Source organism: Chironomus tepperi, unplaced genomic scaffold, assembly GCF_022539635.2.
Source record: "Chironomus tepperi strain 1889 unplaced genomic scaffold, CSIRO-AGI_Ctep_v1 contig_354, whole genome shotgun sequence".
Taxonomy (NCBI): Eukaryota; Metazoa; Arthropoda; class Insecta; order Diptera; family Chironomidae; genus Chironomus; species Chironomus tepperi.
The window spans coordinates 223,970-246,832 of record NW_027226476.1 but is presented as its reverse complement, the minus strand read 5'-3'; the positions used below and the strand labels follow the sequence as shown (position 1 = coordinate 246,832).

Below are 22,863 nucleotides of genomic sequence, written 5' to 3'. Positions count from 1 at the left end.
AAAATTTTATTGTAAGGCTTTCTTTACAAATATTCTACCTTTGAGCCTACACCCCTTGAAGCATGCCAGATATGTCTTTATTTAATTGTATAGTAGGTGTTGCATATGCCTCGTTGCCAAAAACTGTTTCAAAAATTTTATTTTTTATCCTATGTTGAGAAATGTTTTCTTGATTATTATTGAAAGCATTCTTTTATACTTGATTGAATGGAAAGCAATTGAAGTTCATCAATCATTTGATATGTTATAGGATAAATTTATTTGGCATTTTCAGATATTTGGAAGTGTAACATAGGAAAAATCTAGAAAAGCAATAGTTGCCAAACTTTATTCAACACATTTTATGATGCTCAAGGCACAGTAACAGAGTGAAATGTTCCTAAGAATTCCTAAGAAATATTATATAATTAAATGCGGTTGAGTAATTGGTGTAATAATTTCGAGCAATGCCAGTTCTGAGTTCTTCAAGTAATTAAAAATCTAAAAAATGCTAATATGTATTAAAATGTGAATGCTTCTTTATGTAATAACACAAGAAAATGAAAGAAAGCTTATGATTAATTATTGCATGAATAGAAAAGGAAGCCAATTCAGATGTCTCATAAACTATTTAAACAAAACTCATTATAAATTATATCATACTGCAATTCATTAATGTATATTGCAATTTGATTGTATTTAGAAAGTATCATGTATATTTCTTTATTCTGCCAACTGATAATTACGGTTAAATGTTTGCTTCCTCTATTTGTTTATTCACACGATTAAGTTTTAAGTATCAAATTTTCATATCATAGGTAACAGTCTGAAAAATCTTTAAAACATGAAACATACAAAATGTTATTCAATTCTGAACAACCTTATGTAGTTTTTAAAGTTAGTAGACGTATTATATATCATTTGAAAGGCAATTAAAAAACCTTTAAAATAAGACATGATTAATGAGTTATTAGAAAAATTTAGTAGGAAGTAAAATTCTAAGAATGATGAAAATAATTGAATATTATATTTTCTTCGAAATCAACTGTAGCGTAGCTTCTGGGGGAGAAACAAAACGGACACGTGGTAAGATTAGTAAGGATTTTGCAATAATTAGCCAAATAGTTGCTTTGACAACGATAAAGTTTATTTTTGATGTATTCGATGTCATAATATGTCGAACCAATAAAACCTGAAAAAAGACAGTGTCATGGAAACAGAAAATCTTGAATTCAAGCATATCTTTTCTCACAAACCAATCAATATAAATATGCTTAACTCAAAAAATCAAACCTTTAATAAACCCGAAAAAAGTAGCAATATCATAAAGTACCATTAAAAATTTCCTTATGAAAATATACTGCCATGCAATAATAACTTTGTCAATAAATTTCTTCAAAAGTTAAAGATCTTCACTTGCAATTGTTAATTTTAAAGGTGTAGACTTAATTAAAAACATTTCTTGGTATATTCTTGAAAAAAAAAATATTTATTCTTATTCTCAATGGTTTTGTTATCATTTCTTCAAGTGGCATGTACACAAGTTCGAAAGAAAAATAAACATCGAGATGCACATAACATTCATAAAAACATTTTATTTATTCTTACATGTTTTTTTTCATTATAAACATCTTCATATCATTAAATCATTTAAATCGTCATCTGCATTTTCTGTTCTCTTAACTCGTATATGAAAATAAGTCTAAGTTCTCTGATTCTTTATTTCTTCTGTTTGTATTTTCAAAATTATATTTTCTTTATTTTAACGTTTTCCTATTTCTCACTATTTAAGACTTAAATTCCTTACGATTTAACAAATAAATTATATTTTTCTTAATTTTTGTTTCTTTAATTCCATTTATATTTGTTGCCAATTTGATTTTCATTGTATGCGTTGTCTTGTTGCTTTACTTGCTTTTCAAATCATCAAGCCAGCCACTTTAGGCTCCATTAAACTGAGTTCTCTTCTAATCCCTGCTGGATGAGGAAAATTAAAGAAGTTATATAATGAATGAATGAGGATTTAATATATACACAAGGTCAGTGTTGTAAATTTTATGTAAAGTTTGTTATTCAATTAGAGGACATTTTTTAAAGAGGCTTTCCTCCTTTCCCCTTTAGACAAAGAAAATCTTAATATTAAATAAATGGTATTAAACCCATGCATTTGATCATAATATTAGAAATAATAAAATTCAAACGAAACATATAACTTAGTAATTTTTCAAATGCCATAACCATAATTTATTGTCTGTTTAACTAATGACGTTCCTTAGAAAACACGAGAATAGAATGTTGTGTACACAATAGAAAACAAATTTATTTACATCCTCACCATCAATGGATCTGAGTTGCGGGGTGGAAAGGCTCCATTTGATTCACGAAGAACAGCACAATAATTGGATGGAACTTCAGTTAAGATTGTTGTTGTTGTGACATTTGATTCTCGTTTCTTTGTATTGCCTGTAAGTGGTCTGTTGATGTCGAATTAAATAGAAAGAATTAATTACAATAAGAAGAAGAAAAGGTTAATGGAAGATGAAAGTAATGTTGATCATTAATAATGCCAAGTTGAGAATGGCATGTCCGAATGATAAGTGATAAAAACATTACCCTTACCTTAAACTTTCGGTGTGTGAATGAGGCGACTGATGAGCCCCGTTATTAATATACCTATCGATTGTTTATGTAAACGTAATTATTTTTCACTAGCCATAAGAAGGACAATATCAGCCTTCAATTGGATGTCGGTTAATCTTATTTTAAAATTACCTTCTAGTGGTTTGATTTGATGAATGACGAAGTTGTGGTCGAATTATGTTTCTCGCATCACGCCAACGATTGATGCTTTTTTTGATTGCTTTTCTCACTTCTGAATTTAGAAAACAGTAAAATAGAGCAACAAAAAATCCCTGAAAAAAGAAAAAAAGAAATTTTTTTGAAAAGACTCCTCAGTGACATCATATAATTTGTACTTTGCTACGTAATCAAAGTTTTTAAATCTCACTTTTGAGCTATACTCTATTTTAAAATGTTGATTGTATCTCTTTTTTTACCCCTGAAGCTAGCTGTCTACGTATGACAACCATTATTTATGTACAAAAATATGCATAAAGAAGCGTAATGTGCATCTATAAAGCATTCTTTTCCCATAGCATTCGTAGTGGAAGAAATGGAAAATGTGTTTGACAATCAAAGTTTTGATTGTTGAGCAATGAGCATTGTTTTGTACATACTTTTGAGATTTCTTTCACTAAGCAATATTTTTTTCAGATGTACTTTCATCAAATCTTACGTTTAATCCGTAAACTTTAAAGCAGAGCTCAAAAAATATAATTGAAAGTACATAAATAAGTTTTCAATTTATTTATTGAAAGTCCAAGATTAAAAATTTTAAGACCATCAATTAGACTTAAGTAGCTCATTTTTCTTTCCTTAATCCTTATTATTAAAAAGTACATCTTCCATGTACTTAATATAAGCTTCCATCCTTAAAATTAATCTTATAAATTTGATAAGATTTCAAATTATTTCATTTCAAAGCTTCCTTTTACTTGTATCTGTAAAAGTTTGTGATGGGACATGTTATAGTTATAGTATATGTTCATCATCAAATGTTCTAGTAACATGACAGTTGATCATTTATCATTCATATTTAGAAGGAATTAAAAAGTTTGAAATTTTTAGAAGGGATTACATCTTTTTGCAGGATATAAAAAATAATACTGTTGTAATAAATTTTCTATTTTGTACAAATTTTCAGTAATTTCCTATTTTTTTTTAAATTCATTTTATAAAAAAAAAATAAATTTTTCGATTATTAATAATAAATGAATATTAATTAGAATATTTTTGTCTTCTTCTTAGTCTCGGTAATATCTTAATGAATAAAGAAAGTTTTTAAGCAAATCAAAAATTAATGAAAATAAATTCATAAATGGAATTAAATCGCCTGATGCGAAAACATAAATGAACCGAATTTCTATGTTGGCAGCAGAAAACCCCCGAAGAGACTAATTTAAGAAGAATATTGAATGTGACATTTTTGAATATTTTAAAAATGTTCCTTCCTTCATTTTTTGGATTTCTCATTGTTCATTTATATAATATAAAATAATATGTTAAATAGGTCATTTCTACATCAATAAACATTACCTGTGTACTTAATAAAAATGCTCGAGCGATATCAAAAATTTTCCGTCCGATTCCTTCATTTGGTCCATACAGCACAATCAAATAAGTCAATCCAAAAAGTGGAATGAGTACTAGTAAAGCTTTTGATGCTTTCCGATATTGACGCGTCTCAGCTGTGTTAGCTGAGCGCAATTTTGTTATAAGCACCTATTACGGTTTGGATTTTATGAATCAGAGGGTTGTTTGTATTTTGGCTATTAAAAATATGACAACTTTTCAACTTACCCACATGATACTTGTTAAGAAGATAAGATTTATTAACAGTACAGCACATGCTGGTCCTTTAAATATCCAATCTATGCCTGATTCTTGCATCCATAAACACTCAACTTCAATCTAAAATAATTTTGTGTTATAAAAAAAAATTATTGGAAATTTATTGTTTAAAAAAGATTAGTTGTTTTGCATAAATTCAATCACATAATCAAATACAATTTGAATTATGTTTATAGAATAGTTCGAAAAATATTTATATTATGCATCTGCCCCACTTTTCACCAATAAAATTTACAGTATGGAACACTTACTTCGAGGGAATCCTCTACTCCTGAGCCAACATATCCTTTAAAAATGGACCATGTTAGTGCAACTACAGCAGGGACACCTTGAAATATAAAGTTAATAGAGGAAAATTATTAATGATCTTTTGATTTTGCTGTATTCGCATGAGCGAATTTCTTCAAAGATTTCGACCAAACTTTTAATGACTGCCTTTCATCTTTTTTCTGGATATTCTTAAAAGTTTCTTTTTTTACAAATGTGATGGTAAGTAGAAAAATTTAAATGGAAATTTTTATTTTACTTGTCAACAACTTAAAGATTTCTATGTGACTATGTATGTGCAGCAAACTACTCTCCAGTTTAATTATTTGGAGTTTGACAACTCACTTTGTTCGGTTCTCGGCTGTGATCTCGCTTTATCGAGTGATTAAGTTGCCGGGTATTTAATTGGCTTTTAAACCCGAAAGTTTTAACAAGAGAAATGATTATGTACATATGTAATGAAACCTGTGCTGAAAAATGTTTACATTTGTTATTATGGCTTATTAATTTTAAATTTTACACTTGAGCTAAAAATGATATGATTTGCAAATAAATGTGGTTATTAACTCTTAAATTCATATTGAGAAAATTAATTTAATTTTTCAATGTATTCAATCAAAATCAAACAAATTTTATAGAAATGTGGAGAAATAGAAATAATTTTGCGAGAATTAGTCGAATTGAGAACTAAAAAGAGTTAAAGTACATGACTTATAATTCTGCTTTTTAGATATTAAAAGTTTAAATGATTTATTAAGTGCTGCAAATTTTTAAGAGTCATTGAGAAAGGTCGGTATTATTTCTCAGAACGTAGTGAAACAAATTTCTAATTTTTGAAAAAGTTTTTAATCTTCTTTTCAAGCTCTAATTTATTTATCTTCAGACAATAATCAATAATTTTATATGCTTTTAAAATTTGTATTTCTAAAGAGCATAAAAGTTTTGATTCGTAAAATGAATCAGTTGCAACTTTGCTTTCAGTTCTAATCTACATTATTGTACTTCGGAAATCTGATTGAAGTATAAGCTTATTTGCACATTGAGCTAGGTAATGACAAATTCTCTGTAAACTTATTTCACTACAATTTATTCATGATTTAAGTATAAATTGTATGAGATATTTTATCATGAAAATTCTCGTAGGATTTTTTTTCTTAAAAATAATTCTGTATTCTCGAATAAAGTGTAATATTAAGTGCCACATTGAAAATAGTTTCACATTAAGGTTGTATCTCTTGAAAATTGCATACATCATTGTAATACTGATATGTCACAAAGAAACTGAATTAAAAAATTTAGTTAAAGGGTACAATACACAAAAGGGACAGAACTTGAAAATACTTAATCTAAGTTTTTGTTAAACTGTTTGTTTGGAAACTTTTGCCATCATACATAAAAGGAACAAAAGACATCATGAAAGTTCTGCTCGTAATATCTCTATCAACAATGTTATAAGATGTTTGTTGAAAAGCATTTAAGTGTTTATGTGTCATACATACCATATCCTATAATAGCATAGACGGCAAACTTATTTATTACTTCTATACGTGAAAATGTTTCCACTACCAGCAGATAAAGATATAGGCCTGCAAATAAATATGTTAAAATAACAAGAAATTATTATCTATTGTTTTCGTGATGAGATTAGACTAATCATTTGTATATTTGGGTTTACATACCCTCAACCATCATCCAGAAAAAATTCGTTAAATTAAAAAATTGCAAGAGGGTTAATAAAAGTATACATTCTATCAGTCCTGCTGTAGACGACATCTATAAAAAAGCATTTTATAAGAATAAAATAAATGAATTTCGTACATGCTGCAGCTTAAGATGACAAATTATATTTTCACGAGCTATCGTGAAGCGTTAAGAAAAGAATCGAAATGTGAAGAAAAAACTTACTTGAAACGATAGTGTCAACAGCCATAATAAAGCGGAAAATATATATGTAATGAACAGATTACAGTGAATTGTATTACGCAAGCAGCGTAATTCTCTGTGATACGCATTCGGTTATTTTCCATCCATGAAAAGATAGAAATAAAAAGAAGAAAAAATAAGAAACTTGTAAAAAAAATATCACAAAGTGTGACATTTAAATCGGAAAATGCTAGCATAAACACTTTTTTATGATGAAAAAAAGAAAGAAAAAGAAAATAAAATTTCCATATTCATAGATCTCTTTGCGCATTTCATATTTTTATGCCTGTGTGTCTCCATACATATATTGTAATAATCTTATGAGATAACTATATACAAATTCAATTCCGTTTTGTGCCGTATATCAGCCAACATCTGCATTGAAGGAGCACAAGAGTTAAAATGTGCTTAATGATTTCACAGTCGGTGGCATAAATTTAAATTTTTATTAAAGAAATAGAATAAAATTTTAGAATTTTTTTGTATACTAATAGTAAATTTTCATTAAAAGTTTCAATCATTGATTGAAAAAAAATCAAATTTCGTTTTTTACTTTAAAATCTGAATTTTTGAAACAATTTAAATTCCATTCCCTCTAAAGCTTTTCATTCCTATCCAAAAAACCACCCACAATCATCATTAATTTGAAGTTGTCAATAGCTTTAGTTACTATGACAATAATACTGTTGGTCTCTGATGAGTGATAAAAGGGTTCATTGATACTGTAACCAACAAAACGATTTTATTGACAACTATGAAAGTATCTTAAATGATTGCCCCTAGGTATATAATCTGAGCATGACAACAGCCTTTGGTTAAATTAATACTTTTGAAGTTTGATCCTCTTATTTATGTTGCAATATCAAAGAAATTGTCTTATTTAAAAAATTTTGAGATGAGAATATTTGGAAGGAATCGTTAAATCAAAGCTATTCTGTGGTATCAAAAACTTGTAAATCCCTATGATACAATTCTCCATAAAATTCTCTTTATTTGTGTATGTACTGTATGAAAAAGTTTGACACACTTAAAGAATTTCTGATAAAATGATAAAAAATTCATTTTTATTGGCAAGAATATGAAAATTTCATAAAGTGAAACCTGAAATTGTATTTTCTTTTACTGTATATAAGCATACAACAATGCTACGCATTTCTAGAAATGAAGACATAAAAAGAGTCTCGAAGGAGAAAATGGTAATGAAGGTTTATTGAGAATTTCTATGATATTGAAAGCTTTGTGAAGCGTTCGCTCTTATGAAGTTGAAATTGTTAATTTCTGCATTAAGATAAAGATACTTTGGTTATTAATAAACATATAAGTCGTAGACAATTTTGAGATTGAATTTTGCAAACTATTATTGAATTCTTTAGATAGACTAAATATATTTTAACTAGTCAAAATCTCGACTAATCTCTATGATTCAGATTTGCAATATAAACAAATTAAGGAGAAAAAAGGAATAGAAAAAAATAAGCAGATTTAGTAAAATATGAAAAAATCTCTATTAATGTGTTATGATTTATGCGCATTTTCTTTCACAATAAATAATTCTCTATTGCTTCTTAAGCAAATCCTAAGAGATTTGATTAAATCTTTATATACTTTTCGTTGGCTGTGATTTTATTGAATATCAGATTCTGCTGAACAATTTATAGAAACGTTTGTGTTTTTTTTTTTTTTTTTTTATTTTTTTTCTAGTTGTTCTTTCAGATGCAATTTGAAGCATATCTTAAGATGCAGTTAGATAAAGATATATAATTACATCATTCGTTTGAAAATTCTTGCCTGACAAATCCACATCATCTTAAAAAAATCGAAAATGTGAAATCAGCCAAAAAAACATTTAAAATAGTTTAAATGTACATTATTCTACTTCCGATTATTTTGGTTTTATTATTGCTACATTGAAAAATAGAAGTTCATTGAATCTGACTTTAAATTTGGCAGCAATCTGATAGAAAAGTTGAATAATTGAGGCACAGGTTGTAAGAAGATAATAAGTTTAAGCTGATATTCAAATAACCTTTCGTAGAGAAAGTTTGGAAAAATAACAATCAAAATAACAATCGATTTGCTTTTGCAATAAAATTCTCAAAATCACCAAGGGAATGCTTTGAGGTATAAAACATTTTGAATCATTTATTGAATTCGTTTAAAATTTTAGTATTTAAGGAAAATTCTGAAAATAAACCAAATTGTACTCACTTAAAGGTAACAAAAATAATCACAGCGATAGTTAAAACGATGATACTCATTGAATATCCAATACAGTAAATTATCGTATTGTACTCGACATCGTGCGTTAATACCGAATGTGGTGACGCATGTAAACAGCTATCGTACATGGATTTCTCCCAAATACCCTCAGCATTGCAGAATTTCGTAGCATTGTCTGTGAACGAGAAAATGAGAAAAGGAAACGATGAATTAGTATATCCGTTATATAAAAGCACTGGATGCGGTAAAAGATATAATTTAACCGTTAATTTCTATGGATAGATTAAACTTTATGTTCTTGTATCAACATAAGCGCACCATTGGCTCGGTTGATTATAAAATAAGAGAAAATGAACTGATTCTTCAACCAGAAATTGGTTCTTTACTTTCAAAGTTAAATTTACTGAAGTGGAAAATGTAAAGGAAAGCAGTAAACTAGTGCTTGCAAAAAACCACGACTAACAATTATTCATAAAATCATAACACTATGGAATTAATTATAATTAAAAGTTTTGATTTAAGTGATTAAGATCTAGTGTAAAAAAGTTGCAGGTAAAGAATTTCTAAGATATTTTCAAGGCATGATAACATTTTCATAACTCTTTTCACTTTTTGAGATGAGGTCTCTTCACGCTCTAACTATAAATTTACTTTGTGTATGGATTAAAATAAACTTTAAAGTGAATAGAAGAAATTAATTTAAATCTTTCATCTTCTTCCCTCATTTCCTGTAATTACATTAAGATGAAAAAATAAAAAATCTCTTTCTCTCTCTCTCTCTTTTTCTGCTTGTGACTCCTTTCACCTTTGTCTCTTTCTTTTCGACGTCATTGAAAGAAATATGAAGTGAATAATTTAAAAAGTTTTTTCTTATGTTCATGAGGAAAATAAAGTACTTCCGAAATAGGATATTTCTTATTCCTTTTTCTTAAATTTTGCTTAAGAAAATAAATATATTCTTATTTAATACAGCAGCTACATACTTCATTGTTGTATGTTTATACATCACTGTCATCATATGTTTTGTTCTGTATATGATCGCTCGTATATAAAATATACGAAGACAAACAGGCATCCATCTCGCCAAAGAAGGAGAAAAATTAAGCAGCAAATTCAAGGCTTGAATTGTTTTTGGTAAAAAGGAAATTTGTTTCAATTTCGGATGAGCTATTTTTCACAGCTCATTTTCTACTAATTTATGCTCTACAATGCTGTAGAGAAAGTTTAAGGGATTTTTTGTACAATAACAAGACACTTTTGGCCTTCAGAATTTTTAATAAAACATAAAAAATTGAGCAGTTATTATAAATAAACCATGCAAGCATATTGTAGAAATTGTTTTGCAAATGAAGAAAACATGGATAAAAACAATGAATTCAGTAAAAGAGTTGCCTTTTTTGTGGTCTTTAGATGTCTTTATGATCTTTTATTTTATATCCTTTCTAAGAAACCCCTTAAGAGTTCTATAAATATATAAAGAGATGATTTCAAGAGTTGAATGCCTTCGTTTTCTAGGACGGAGCATCGATTTTAAAAAATCATCTTCGAGTATTTTAACTTTGACTTTTAAAAAGTCTAAATCTGATAAATAAATAGAATAGATCATGTAGAATAAAATACAAGTAAACACTTGAGCAGACATTTAAGAAGTATAAAACCGAGAATAAAGTGACTTTGAAAATGCTTAAAGTTAGAGAACCCTTTTTGAGTTGTTCAGTGTGTGCATATATTTACGAATTAATGGAAAGTCATATAAGTTTCTGCACATGCTACTGTTTGTTACACAGTATAACTCGTTAGCAAATGCTGTTCGTGAATAATAAAGACACAGGCAGTGAATATAATGAATGTTCAAGTTTATATCCCCATAGATAAACTTGAAAATTTACATGATTTGAATAATATCAAATTGGCAATAAATAGTATGCGAGAGGATATGACAAATCGTGTCTTATTAAAATATAGATTGAGTATGGGAGTAAAAACATATCACATTTTTGTCCTTACCTTCTTCATCATACTGCATGCCATTTACGGTAAACATGCATCGTTGCGTTGCTAGTGTATTATATGGTGTTGGGGGCCAACATAAAACCTGAAAACAGATAACAAGTTATTATTAGTTAGTTCGGGTTAGTTATGATATAATTTTTTTTTTCAAATAAGTTCACGTCTACCAACTAAACTAAAGAAAGCTAATTTAAACAAAATGAAAAAAAAAAAAAATTAAGAGACATAATAAGAACAGAATCGCAATTTGCACAAGAAAAATGTTAAGTACGTTATAAAAACTTTCCACAACATGTCATACTTATTTTACCTTATCATGTGTTGGCGGACATCCCGAGAGATTTGTCTACATAAAAACAAGATAAGTCACATATTGAGATTGATTTTTCCATCATATACACATTTTTTTAATTACCAGAGCAGAAATGTGCTCATATAAGCAGGAAAGACCATCCACATCTGTATCATTCGATGCTAAGGTTTGATTATCGAAATCGAATAGATTCCCATATGGGAAAGATTCATTTACTTCGGTGGAAGCCACTACGTACATTCACTGGTTTTAATTTTGATTTACTATGATTTTATTTTTTTCTTGCTTATGTTACACTTTCCACTTCCTTATTACACTTCCTCTTGCTTCAATTTTCAGATGAATTATTTTTTATTAAAGAGAAATTGTCTCATCGTTTTTGCTCATATTTCAATTATTCCCACTCTTATACGACTCTTTTTTTATTTATCATAAATATTATTCCTCATATGAATTGCGTAGGATACGATAACTACTTTTCATCGCAATGCGGCAACTCGGAGGCAGCAAAACGTCTATAAATGAAAAGATATTAAATATTATTGTTTAAGTTTTCATTTCAAAAGCGGAATTCAATTAAAGAAGAAAATGAGTAGATGTGATGAATAAATTTTCAATTAAATTACAATCTAAAGTATTTTAATGAAAATTTTTAAAAGAATTCCGGATAAAAGGGGTTATATAATGAATTTCCTGATAAATTTTCCACATTGGTGCATAAAGGAATGTATTAATCCTAAGCGACTCTTTGGAGTCGCTATTGGGACTTTGTAATAATTTGTTGTTAAATATTTTATACATCCACTTATGTTTTGATTTATTATGTACTTATTTTGATTCATATGTAAGAGAATTAATACTACGGCAATAATGATAGATAGCAAAACTTTATGTTCTGAATATTTATCCTTCTTGAAAAATATGTATGAATGGTAAGAGGCCTTATAGTTTAATTTGTCTGAACTACTGATGAAATTGACGACTGACTGCATGAATAGGTAAAGTTCAATAATATGTGTTGAAAATTCTGCTCAAGGGCATCAAACATTGAAGCTTTAATTTCATCGTTCAAATAGCTTGCGCACTAAGAGTATCTATAATCATAAAATTAAATGAAGTTGATGATGTAAATGTGTGCCAACAATCAAAAAATATTTCAATTCGGACATTGCTTGAATTAAATACTAAATATTAATTGATAACTTGATGTTAGAGTAACTAAAATAAATCTCGTTGCGTCTTGAATTTAAATGTATATATTTTTTATTACAACATATTTACTTGTTATCGCTATTGCAGCAGAAGTACGAACATTATCATATTTCATGTTATCCGCAGTCTTTTGAGATATTTATGCTCTTTTTATTGGGTTTTAAGTTAAAGCAAATACAGCAAAATAAGATTTTAGATTACGTGTCTGAAGAAAATAAAAAATTTCGTGTTTTCGCATAAAAAGTAGCAAAAAAAAGTTTAAATGGACCGGCAGAGCGATCTTTAGCAAATCGATTGATTTATGTCAATTTTAAGAGAGGCAAGAAATTCCATAAATATTTAATACAGTTTTGGTAGAAAAATTTGTCAATCATTATGCTGGAAAATTCCAATCTTCATCTCTTAACGCCATCGTCTCCCTTTTCTTCTTGAATCCTCATCAATTTTTTTTGGATAAATTTAAACTTATGGTTGAGATAGAGAAGAAGAAGTGAAGAGTAGCGAATAATGATGAGAGAAAGGAAGCAAAATCCTCAAAGATTTTATGAATATCACGCCTGTCAATTATCCTAAAGATTATTGATTGAAAATTCATGATATTGAATTTTCACCTTTAATTAAATATACTTTCTAATGCATTCAATTCAACTTTGTTTTGGAGCAATTAATATTGTTGCTTTTAAAACCAATCGAACCAAATAATATTCATCCTACGATATAAATGTTTCCTCTTTTTACTAGCATGAGCACGACTCAAATAAATTCAGAGCCAAACTCAAGCTTTTGTTGAGTACAATCTGAATAAGAATTCAGATTCTTTTGTCTTAAAAAATTTATCCATTTAATACTGTTTTTAACGAATTGTTAAATCATTTGATGAAGTAAATAAATTTTGTATGAAAATACTTCAGACAATAATCCATCAAATTACATTCATCAAGTACAGTTCGATTTGACATTTTGTAAAAAAAATTATCTAAATAACGAGAATTGTTTACGTTTTTGGGACAATTTAATGATCCGAATAATTTTATGAAAAATCAATTCTTCATCTTCAATGGAGAGTTGAGGAATTAAATGAATTCAATTTGCTAGCAAAGGTCATGATATGAAATATTTTGTTCCTTCCTTGAAAAATCTTTTCATTTTTCAATGGAGTCATGAGGTCAAATTAAATTATGTTCTTGTATTTAGCCTTTTGTTGTGCATTGCGGAAACATTTTCTGTTTATTTTCTTTGTTGTTGAATATACGCAGAAGAATTTTATTTTGTAAAAAGTCTTAAAAGGTCTTCAAAGTTATTACTTTTTGATGAAGAGAAAGTTGAAAAGAAATTTTTTTGGCAGTTCTATTGATAATTTTTTAACTTTTAAATTTCATTAGAAAATCGTATTAATACTGTCAAAACTGATAGCTTATGCTGATTTGTTTAATTTGAATTTTTTTAACTGTAACAAAAATTATCAAAGATTGTTTTCAGTATACCCATTTGATTTTTATTTGCTGAATAAATTGAAGGATGTAAATTTCGTGGAGACTTCAGTCTAAATTTAAGCACCTCTGTTTCTATTTAAACAATTAAAAGTATTAATTGATGTTTATGATTTTATGAATAAAAGTGGACTAATCACTAAAATGAAAAATTGTTGTAGCACATGAAATCCTTTTGTGGAATCGTAATTAAGTATGGCAAAGCCTTTCTTGTATTTGACATAATAATTGAATAATTTTTAAACCAAAATTGTATTTTTATGTGTCAAATATCGTTTAACTCACATAAAAATAGTTTGGCTATTTCCTCAACATTAATTTCATAATAAATTTTTTTGAGTTGGTTTCATATTTCATAAAATGATTTAATACAATAGAAAAACAAATGAAACAATAAATGCAAAAGCAAAAAGGTTGCAATGAAAGGGTTTATGGTAGTGACAAAATAAGCATCATTATAATTCTCTCATTTATAAAAGTATACATAAATTTATGCTCATGAGAAGGCGGCATTAAAAAGCCTTAGGAGGAAAAAAGTTTATGCATAAATTTTCCTTTCTGATTTTCTCTATATCACTATGGAATAAAATTGGAAAAAAGTGGACATTTTCTTCAATTTTTGGACTATAGCTCAGTCGTAATTTTTCTTGTAAAAGACACACAAATTGAGTTGTATGCCAAATTTTAGGTCATTTTTTAGGTTGTGCCGTTTCGATCAACCGATTTAGCAACCCAGGTTCATCGACTCTATCAAATCACATATTATTTTTATTAGCATAAAACATTTCATAACATTTTCAGATGCCTGTATAACTATGTTGCAGTGTTGCTTGCATCCTTTCATATCGATGAGTAAAAAAATATTGAAATGCTATCTTACATTAGGTATTTAAAATTTCATTACATAACTTTGAACAAAAGAAATGGTTTTCTATAGAAGCTGCATCTATGCTGGGATTTTCACTCATTTCACAGAATAAAAAAAATCATTATCTTTTGTTTATTTCACAATAACAGAGCAGAATGGATGCTCTGATAATTTTTCATGTTTTAAAAATAAACATTTTCAGTTTATTTCTTCCATCGCTTCAATCAAGAGCGAATAAATTGTGCATTGATATTTCTCCACACATGCTATTTAATTATCGATGTGATTAAGTTGATTGCAATCAGAAGATTATTTACTAATGTGAAAGTGGTAGAATAAATTTTCCATGCTTCTGATGCATGCAATTTTTTCCCATTATTTATCTCTTTTGTTCTGTTCTATGGGATGTTAATTGATATTAAATTGAATTAAACTGAAAATCGTTTAAAAAGAACAATTAGGAGGGGATGTAGTTTGAATATGTAATAAGATTTTATTATCATTACGCTTTATGAAGTTGAAAATTGAATTTGGGAAATTATCGATTGTTTGAATATTTAATTAAGAGTTTTGTGCGATTTGTTATTATTATTTGGTACACGCTTCAACTTTTTGTGGTATGTCGAGTTAATCTATTAATGGCTGAGTAAATTTAGAAGCTTTAAAGCATTTAATTTGTTGACTACTTGTCTTTTCAACTTCAAAGTGTTGTTACAAGTTTATAATTCAGATCTTATTTACGGCTAGGTGACTAGCAAGTTCTTACGTAACAAGTTCTTACAACTAATGCAGTGTTTGACGCTTGAATTTATTCCTCATGTGGTTCGAACTAATTTACTTAATACAATAAATTTTCTCAAAAAAAAAAAACATTACACAAAATAACAAATTTCACTTTCTATTAAGATGATTCCAAAGATCAACTTAACTTGCTTAAAAACAAATCTATTCTGACAAGTTTTTTGTTTCTCTTGATGATATAATCATTGAAAAAGTCTGCATATCCATACAAAATTTAATTTGCATAGGCACACATCTTCAAAACTTGTTTATAAATAGTAACTCTTGTTTCTTCATACATCGATGGCATCAACATCCATGATATTAATTAATAAGCACAAATTTGTTTTTAGCGTATTTTCTTCAGAAAAATAAATGCAATTTACCACATTTTGGTTACTATTTGGCGTTTATTTGTGATTTTTATTCATGACTTTTATTGATTTTATTACGTACGTGAATGTGAATGCGTGAATGCGCCTTAGTGTGCCATGAGTGACCATGTCTATAATGCTTTTTTTATTTTGTTTACAGATCATTAGATATTCTCATGCTCATCTACTTAAAATTTTTCTAGTATTTTGTAAAAGTGGAAAGGTGAATAGATAATGAGTCCTTGAATATTAAATATTTACAACATTAGTGACGTAATTGTACAAAATTTTCAACAATACTTGATTCAATATAATCATTTTGTAACGTATTTTTCTGAAAGGAAAGACGCTTTTGTCTGCGCCTGCGTTTTATCCTTTCTTTCGTTCTCCCACTTAACTAGTTAATCTCCTGCAGTTTAACCTTTATTGCTGGGGTTTTTTCTTATAATACAGAATCCTAAGGAATCGTTAAATTAATATCTCCCCTCCATGCTCGGTGAGATTTAATTCTAGAATATAAAAATTTATAAACCTAAAAAAGAAATTTCGGCTTCATTTTGAGCTGTATTTTTATTTTCTCATCAAATGCAGCATAATTTAGCTCATGAGCCTACCTTAAGAATTTCATGAAATTAAAAAGACTAAAAAGCAGTATAAAAATTTCAATCCCCTTTACTTTATTTAAATACCTTTAGAATGTACTCTGTGATTTATTAACATACTTTTTACAAAATGGTTTGTGGTTTTGTAGTCATTTTGGTTTGTTACAGTTTATGGGGTGGACTTGTAGATAGATTGTGGTTTAAATTAATTTTAATGCTGCCCCAAAATTGGAATTCCTGTTTGAAATCATTTGGTTTCAAACTTTTCATAAAGACAAAACTAATGGGATATAAAATTTTTATTCTTGTGGGTGTTTATCATAATTAATCATCATCATATTCTAGTAGTCATTCAACCACCCCAACAAAATGCTCTGAATCCATCTAACACCATTAACCTAACAGACAAGCTTTCCTTTTTTTCTAATGAGATTATCCTATCTGTACATTTGGTTACCATAACATTTTATTTATATCAATGCTAAGCTTTTCCTTTTCTCTTCATTTCCGATGATTTCTGAAGAAAAGTTTCTGTTACTTAGTTTTAACGCATTTACCCAAAGGGAAAAGACGATACTATCCTTATTTTATCTTTTCATCTGCGGCTTAACAATATTACTTGAGATTTCGAACTATTTGAGGTACTCCAATTATTTAAGGTTTTCATATATATTATGAATATTTTTTATATTTTTTATATGGTGCAAAACCGTTTTGCTGGGAATTTTTTTTGGGTATTTGTCCAAACTCAATATATTAGTTAGAATTTTTATTATTGGGGTTATGTATTGTTTAATTATAGTTAACGAAACAAAACCAAACACAAATATTAAGATATTTTTATTTTTTTATATAGAAAATGCGCTTTTGTCGTTCACGAGTTACAACGTCTAGTTTTTTTTGCCCTTATTTCATTTTTATATAATCCATATTTATCTTCTTATTTATCCTATTGACTTTCCGGATTAAATCCCATTCCATCCATAATTCAATTAATTATCGCACAAACTGAAGCAATTTATTTTCGGATGATAATTATCGGAAATAATAAAGGTAGGAAGTAGTTGTAAAGAAATATGAGAAACATTTACCCATTTCCAAATCAAGTATGATGATTTTAATGTGCCAATTAAAGCTAGGTACAAATTCTATAAATAAGTTCCAACTGAAATTTGAGAAATGAAATGGATGACGAGGAAAATCGAGGCGGAAGAAAAGAAAATAACAAGAAAGGAAAATAAACAATTTGCACATGACAAAATTTATTTTTCATAAGTAAACGATTTGTAAGAAATAAAATGTACTCAGGGTATATTCGTGGAAAAATGAGTTTAATTAGCAATTAACTAAATTTTTGAAATTCATTTGAACAAGGAATGTATCGAATAATGTATATTAAATGCTGAACAGTTTATTACATATAAAATTACATATTAAATTGAACAGAATTTTCATACAACCATATGTTATATAAAAACTCTCTTGTTTAAAGTTTTTTGCTTAAATTCGCTTTTTGCTGCAAGTTGGCTGCAAGCATCCATTAAATTTGATAACGAAATCTGACCTATCATAAAATTTGAAAACATCAGGCATTAACGTGAATTTTCGGAATACGATTCGGCTTAAAAAGAACATTGGAAACATTTTCGAATCTATTTACTACGGCAGTTCTGAAATATCCGAGGTTCAAATTTTTTTTGGTTTGGTTTGTATAAGATCTTTTTGAAAGCAAATTTGGAAGCTTAATATATGATTCTTACTGAATAGTTCATTATGTCTACTATGTAAAATTTTCGTTTATTTCATGAAACTGCCCTTGTGTCTGATGACGATTAATTGAATATGAATAAATTTCACAATGTCCTAATGAAAAATAGAGCAGAATATAAAATTTTCGCATGAGCATAAATTATCCAGAAATTGCAAAAAAAACTCCTTTTCAATATGGAAAATATCGAATTAAGTTAAATGATTCACGGGATACTGATGAAATAAAAGAATATACGAAAAAAAATTGGGAGTGTCTTATCGTCATTAGGAGAATATGTGTAAGAAATTACAACATTTGGCATCCTTCAATGATGATTGAAATAAAATTGATTTGTTTTTACTGTTGTTTAATGACTAGAAATGGTGTAGATTTTCTTATATTTTGATGTTTCATAAAAAACACTGTCTGAATTGACATGATCTTTTTCATCACATTCGACAAAAAAAACACATAAGTGAAAAGGGCATTAAACAGTGAAAACGATATTCAAATAAAAACCAAAAGATGTGAAGAACTTCAAATGTGAAGTTTAACATCATCTAAATAGAATACAATCGAGTTAGGCCTTTTTATTACCTCCTATTTGGCATCCATAAAGATGTGCCTTTAAGGGTTAAGGCATTTCTTCATGATAAATATTAAAATAAAAAGTTTATCAATGACAATATCCTCGGAGAAATTTCGTTAAGATCTTTCAGAGAACAATGAAAGCTGTATTTAATAAGGAGGAACCAATCATGCATGTCAAAAAGGATCAAATTATTTGATGCAATGAAATGTTTTTCGGTATGAAATTATTGTTTTTTGGAAGACAAATAATAATTTGTCGTAAAAAATTACTTTAGAAGAAGTAAAGTTAAAGCTATCAGGATATGAAACAGATAGACGGTAGCTTCGTATTGTCAAGCTTTTTGTCATTTTGAGTACTGTTTTGAGATTATCTATTTAATATCTACTGAAATATTGGTTAAAGTGATAATCCGACAATGACTTTTACGTGTCTGTTATAGAACTGTTGATATTAGATATCTAGAACAACCATAACATCGTATCACCAAAATTCACCTAAAATGTGATTTATCTCTATCAATTTTACATCTATTTTAGTTATTCCTGAGCTTTTGAAATTCAATAGATAAAAGTTCTATTAAAATAAACATACTTAAACTCAAAGAAAACTTATTAAAAATAACAAGATGTTAAGATCTAGTGTCAAGTCCCTCCTTCTCACTTCCCAATTGCTTATCTTATTTGCTCACCATTTATATAAATTTTTGTATTTAAAAAAACGAAGTCATAAATTTTTTTGATATTTCATCGTCGCCATGAAGACAAGCAAAGAATAAAAATCTTTTTTAAAAAATTTAAAAAAGATTTATTAGAGGATTTTTACCAACAATTATTTCTCAGTATCAGCATCAGTATCACATTGATAACAGAACATGATAATGAATGAGTCTATTGTTCAATCTAATATCTTCTTCTTTTGGTATCTTGATTTATCAAATTTCTTTGCTTCTCATTTATTTTTGGCTGCAAGACAATAATGTACACATTTTTCATCATCGATTTTTGTAGCAATGAAGTGAAAATAATAAGACAGAAATGAGGGAAAAAGGGAGAAATTTTATGGAAACATGTAGATTTGGAAAGTGCTGATGTTTATTATATGTTTTCGATTTTTATGCTTTTTCTTGAGTTTTATTTACTCTGTCCATATGTTCAATTATGAAAAATCTGGTATTTCTGGTTCATTACTAAAAGGATTCCATTTTTATTTGCCAACTAAAAAAATGACGAATCATTTATCTTATCCATAATCCATAGCGTTAAATAGTTTTGAAATGATCGAAATTTTCTTATTCCAATAAGAATCATCACTTTCATCATCTGTTTTGAATTAGAAAAAAAGTATTTTATTAGCTTCCACATGATTCTAAAGTAAGGTAAATAAGTGTGATTTCAAACGTCAGTGGTGATGTGATAAGAACGTTTAATGTAGGCATACACAGTGTATATCCACTTTAGAAAACAATGACACTGCACGAGTTTAATTTACGTTCATTTATTTCATTCTATATGAAGCAACATGAGATTGCTATGAAAACATTTTTATCTCTAGAACGCATAGGAATGAAAAATCGATTTAAAATTTCAAGAGCATTTTATGCATAAAAATTAAAGCTTGTCGTATAAAGGAGGCAAAAAGAGTGGCTGCTGAGCGTCAAATAATTATAGAAAAAAATGTAGGATCTTTTCTATTTGGATTGTAGGAATGTAAGATGAACACATCTAGATGATTTTCAGCAATTAGGCTTAATTCCAACACATTAATCCATTGATCGTTCATTTCTTTATTATCTTTACATTCATCACAAAAATTATATATTTTTTCCAATGATACTATAAAATATTTTTATTATTATTTATATTGATTGTCTATTCATGTACAGTCAGTCAGTACAGCATATGAACTTTGTGTATCCATACAATTTTTTAATGTGCTATAAAAAGCACTGAAAATTTATCTGGCACCACATTTTCTAAAAATTTAGGTAATTATATTTCGTATATGCCGATGGAAAAATATGTAACATGTGATCAAGGAATTGACAGTTTATAAAAGTCTAGGTATTATAAAACAGGTAAAACCCCATCGTTTTTCACTTCGCACATTGGAAAAAAAATTTCATTTCCAAAACTTCATTAATTATTTATTTTCATTTTGTTCCTTCCGTTAATTAAAAAGCTGTACAAAAAGCGGATGCGAAAAGCTCAAAGCTATTCTATTCTCACACCATTGCTTGATTCTTGTATATTGGGTGTATCAAATAAATTTCGATACCATTCTGCACATTATTTTTGAGAGCATCAATAAAAAACTTATTTTAATGCAATGTAATTAAATTTTTTTTATTGTTATACATTTCTTGCATTTCTACAATGCAGTATATGTAACTCATCAAGTGTTATTAAAGTGAAATTAAATTTATTTTTATTGCACTAGTGAATTGGGAGTTTTTATTAAAAAATTTTATCCTTAATGTGTTGCACAATATTTTTTAAAATTAAGTTTATAGATAACTGTGGTAGTTTTGTGAGTGTGAAATAAACTAAATCACCAAGTTGAAAAAAATTTATTACATTTGTGTTAGCACTTAATATCCAATTTTACTTCGCATTCAAAAATATTTTTTATTTCTTTTTTTTTGTTGACTTTCCTTTGAATAAAAAATAATATTTTTGACTATGAAAAATTCGCGTACCGAGAGCGTCAGTCTTGTCGGAATGAATGCCAGCGAAGAACTGTAAAATTAATTCTTTATTGAAATGTGCATCCCACCCGATAAGCAGAGTAAAAAAGTAAAGAACGAAAAGAAAATGTGAAAAAGCAGTGACAGAAGAGTATATACGCAATCGAATAAAACATGCAGTCACAGAAGAGCGAAGAGTGTGATATCAAAGATTCTCTTTAAAATTTCTCTCAGTTTTAGGAGAACTTTTTAAGAGATGAACGAAGTCTTATTGAGAATTAAATTGTCGTGAGTTACCCGATGTGCTTGTCTATTTTTATCACGAAAACAAACATACATTTATGCTTTATGTTTTCATTTTCATTTTCAGCAAAAATATTAACAGCCCTATATTTTAAAAGCCTTATTGTTGCCGTATGAACCGCATTATACTTCCATGAACAATAAAAATGTTTTGAAACTCCTATTGTTGAAGCTCTTGACATTATTTTCATATTTTTCCTTAGTACTGATTTCACAAAAATCATGCGAAATAGCTATATATAATTTGAGAAAATCTCAAATCATTGATTACTATAGAAATATGAACCATGCATGTATATGAATACAAGTGAAATTAGGCTGAAATAACAACGAAAAGTTATTGTTTCTAGGAGGAAAATCTAGAAAAATATTTGCTGATATCTCAAGTATTTTTTGATTTGCACAAACATACATAAGAATGTTTTTTGAATCGCATCTAATTCAGTATTTAGCGCATTTTCCTAGACAGCAGTTGCTAGAGATCATTTTAAGATGAAATTACATTGATGATTACTGAGATGCTTTAAGCTATCTCAAGCCAACAAATTGACTGTATATTGTTTTGGACTACGCATAGAAATTCCTTATGGAAGTTATTTACAGTCAAAACAGTCAATTGATGTATACATGCAGTTTTAAAGCTAATTGAATACTTTCATCTACGATGTCAATATTTCACTGTTTTTTGTCTATTTTATCAAAAATATCAGTTATCAATTCATTCAGTCAGATTTAACAAAATATCAATTACAGACTTCACATATTCTACTTTTGATATCATTCCAACATTATATAATAGACTACGCTGATATGATCTCATTTTCAAAAACAGAATCCTCATATTTCGTTATTGTGTTCAATTAGGGTTTCAGAAAATCGGCCGTTGCCAATTTTTTCTGGAAGAAACCAATCCTTAAAATCCTAGAGCAAACCATAAGCTTCAATAAGTATTTCATAAATTAATTGAATAGATTTTAATGAACGTTTTTATATTCTTAATGTGTGAATAGTGAGACTGCTGTTTGGC

General features: G+C 28.0%; 1 protein-coding gene across 7 annotated transcripts; it reads right to left on the bottom strand.

Moving 5' to 3' along the window:
* Window positions 1-1,554: 1,554 nt before the first annotated feature.
* LOC139094518 (diuretic hormone receptor-like) lies at window positions 1,555-21,599 on the bottom strand. Of its 7 annotated transcripts, none has more exons than XM_070645581.1 (15): window positions 21,424-21,599; window positions 11,285-11,697; window positions 11,180-11,215; window positions 10,867-10,954; window positions 8,848-9,034; window positions 6,622-6,715; window positions 6,396-6,489; window positions 6,216-6,302; window positions 4,701-4,777; window positions 4,399-4,509; window positions 4,135-4,320; window positions 2,752-2,891; window positions 2,599-2,652; window positions 2,307-2,453; window positions 1,555-1,956 (listed from the first exon to the last, which is right to left on the bottom strand). In XM_070645581.1, the coding sequence occupies exons 2-15, from the start codon at window positions 11,420-11,422 to the stop codon at window positions 1,947-1,949; spliced, it is 1,449 nt and encodes a 482-aa protein (XP_070501682.1). In that variant the 5' UTR covers window positions 11,423-11,697; window positions 21,424-21,599; the 3' UTR covers window positions 1,555-1,946. The 7 variants fall into 7 exon arrangements, 6 of the variants coding, with proteins under 6 accessions (XP_070501682.1, XP_070501683.1, XP_070501677.1 ...); XM_070645582.1 differs by having other exon boundaries at window positions 1,555-1,953; XM_070645576.1 differs by having other exon boundaries at window positions 2,315-2,453; window positions 21,424-21,598.
* Window positions 21,600-22,863: the final 1,264 nt, after the last annotated feature.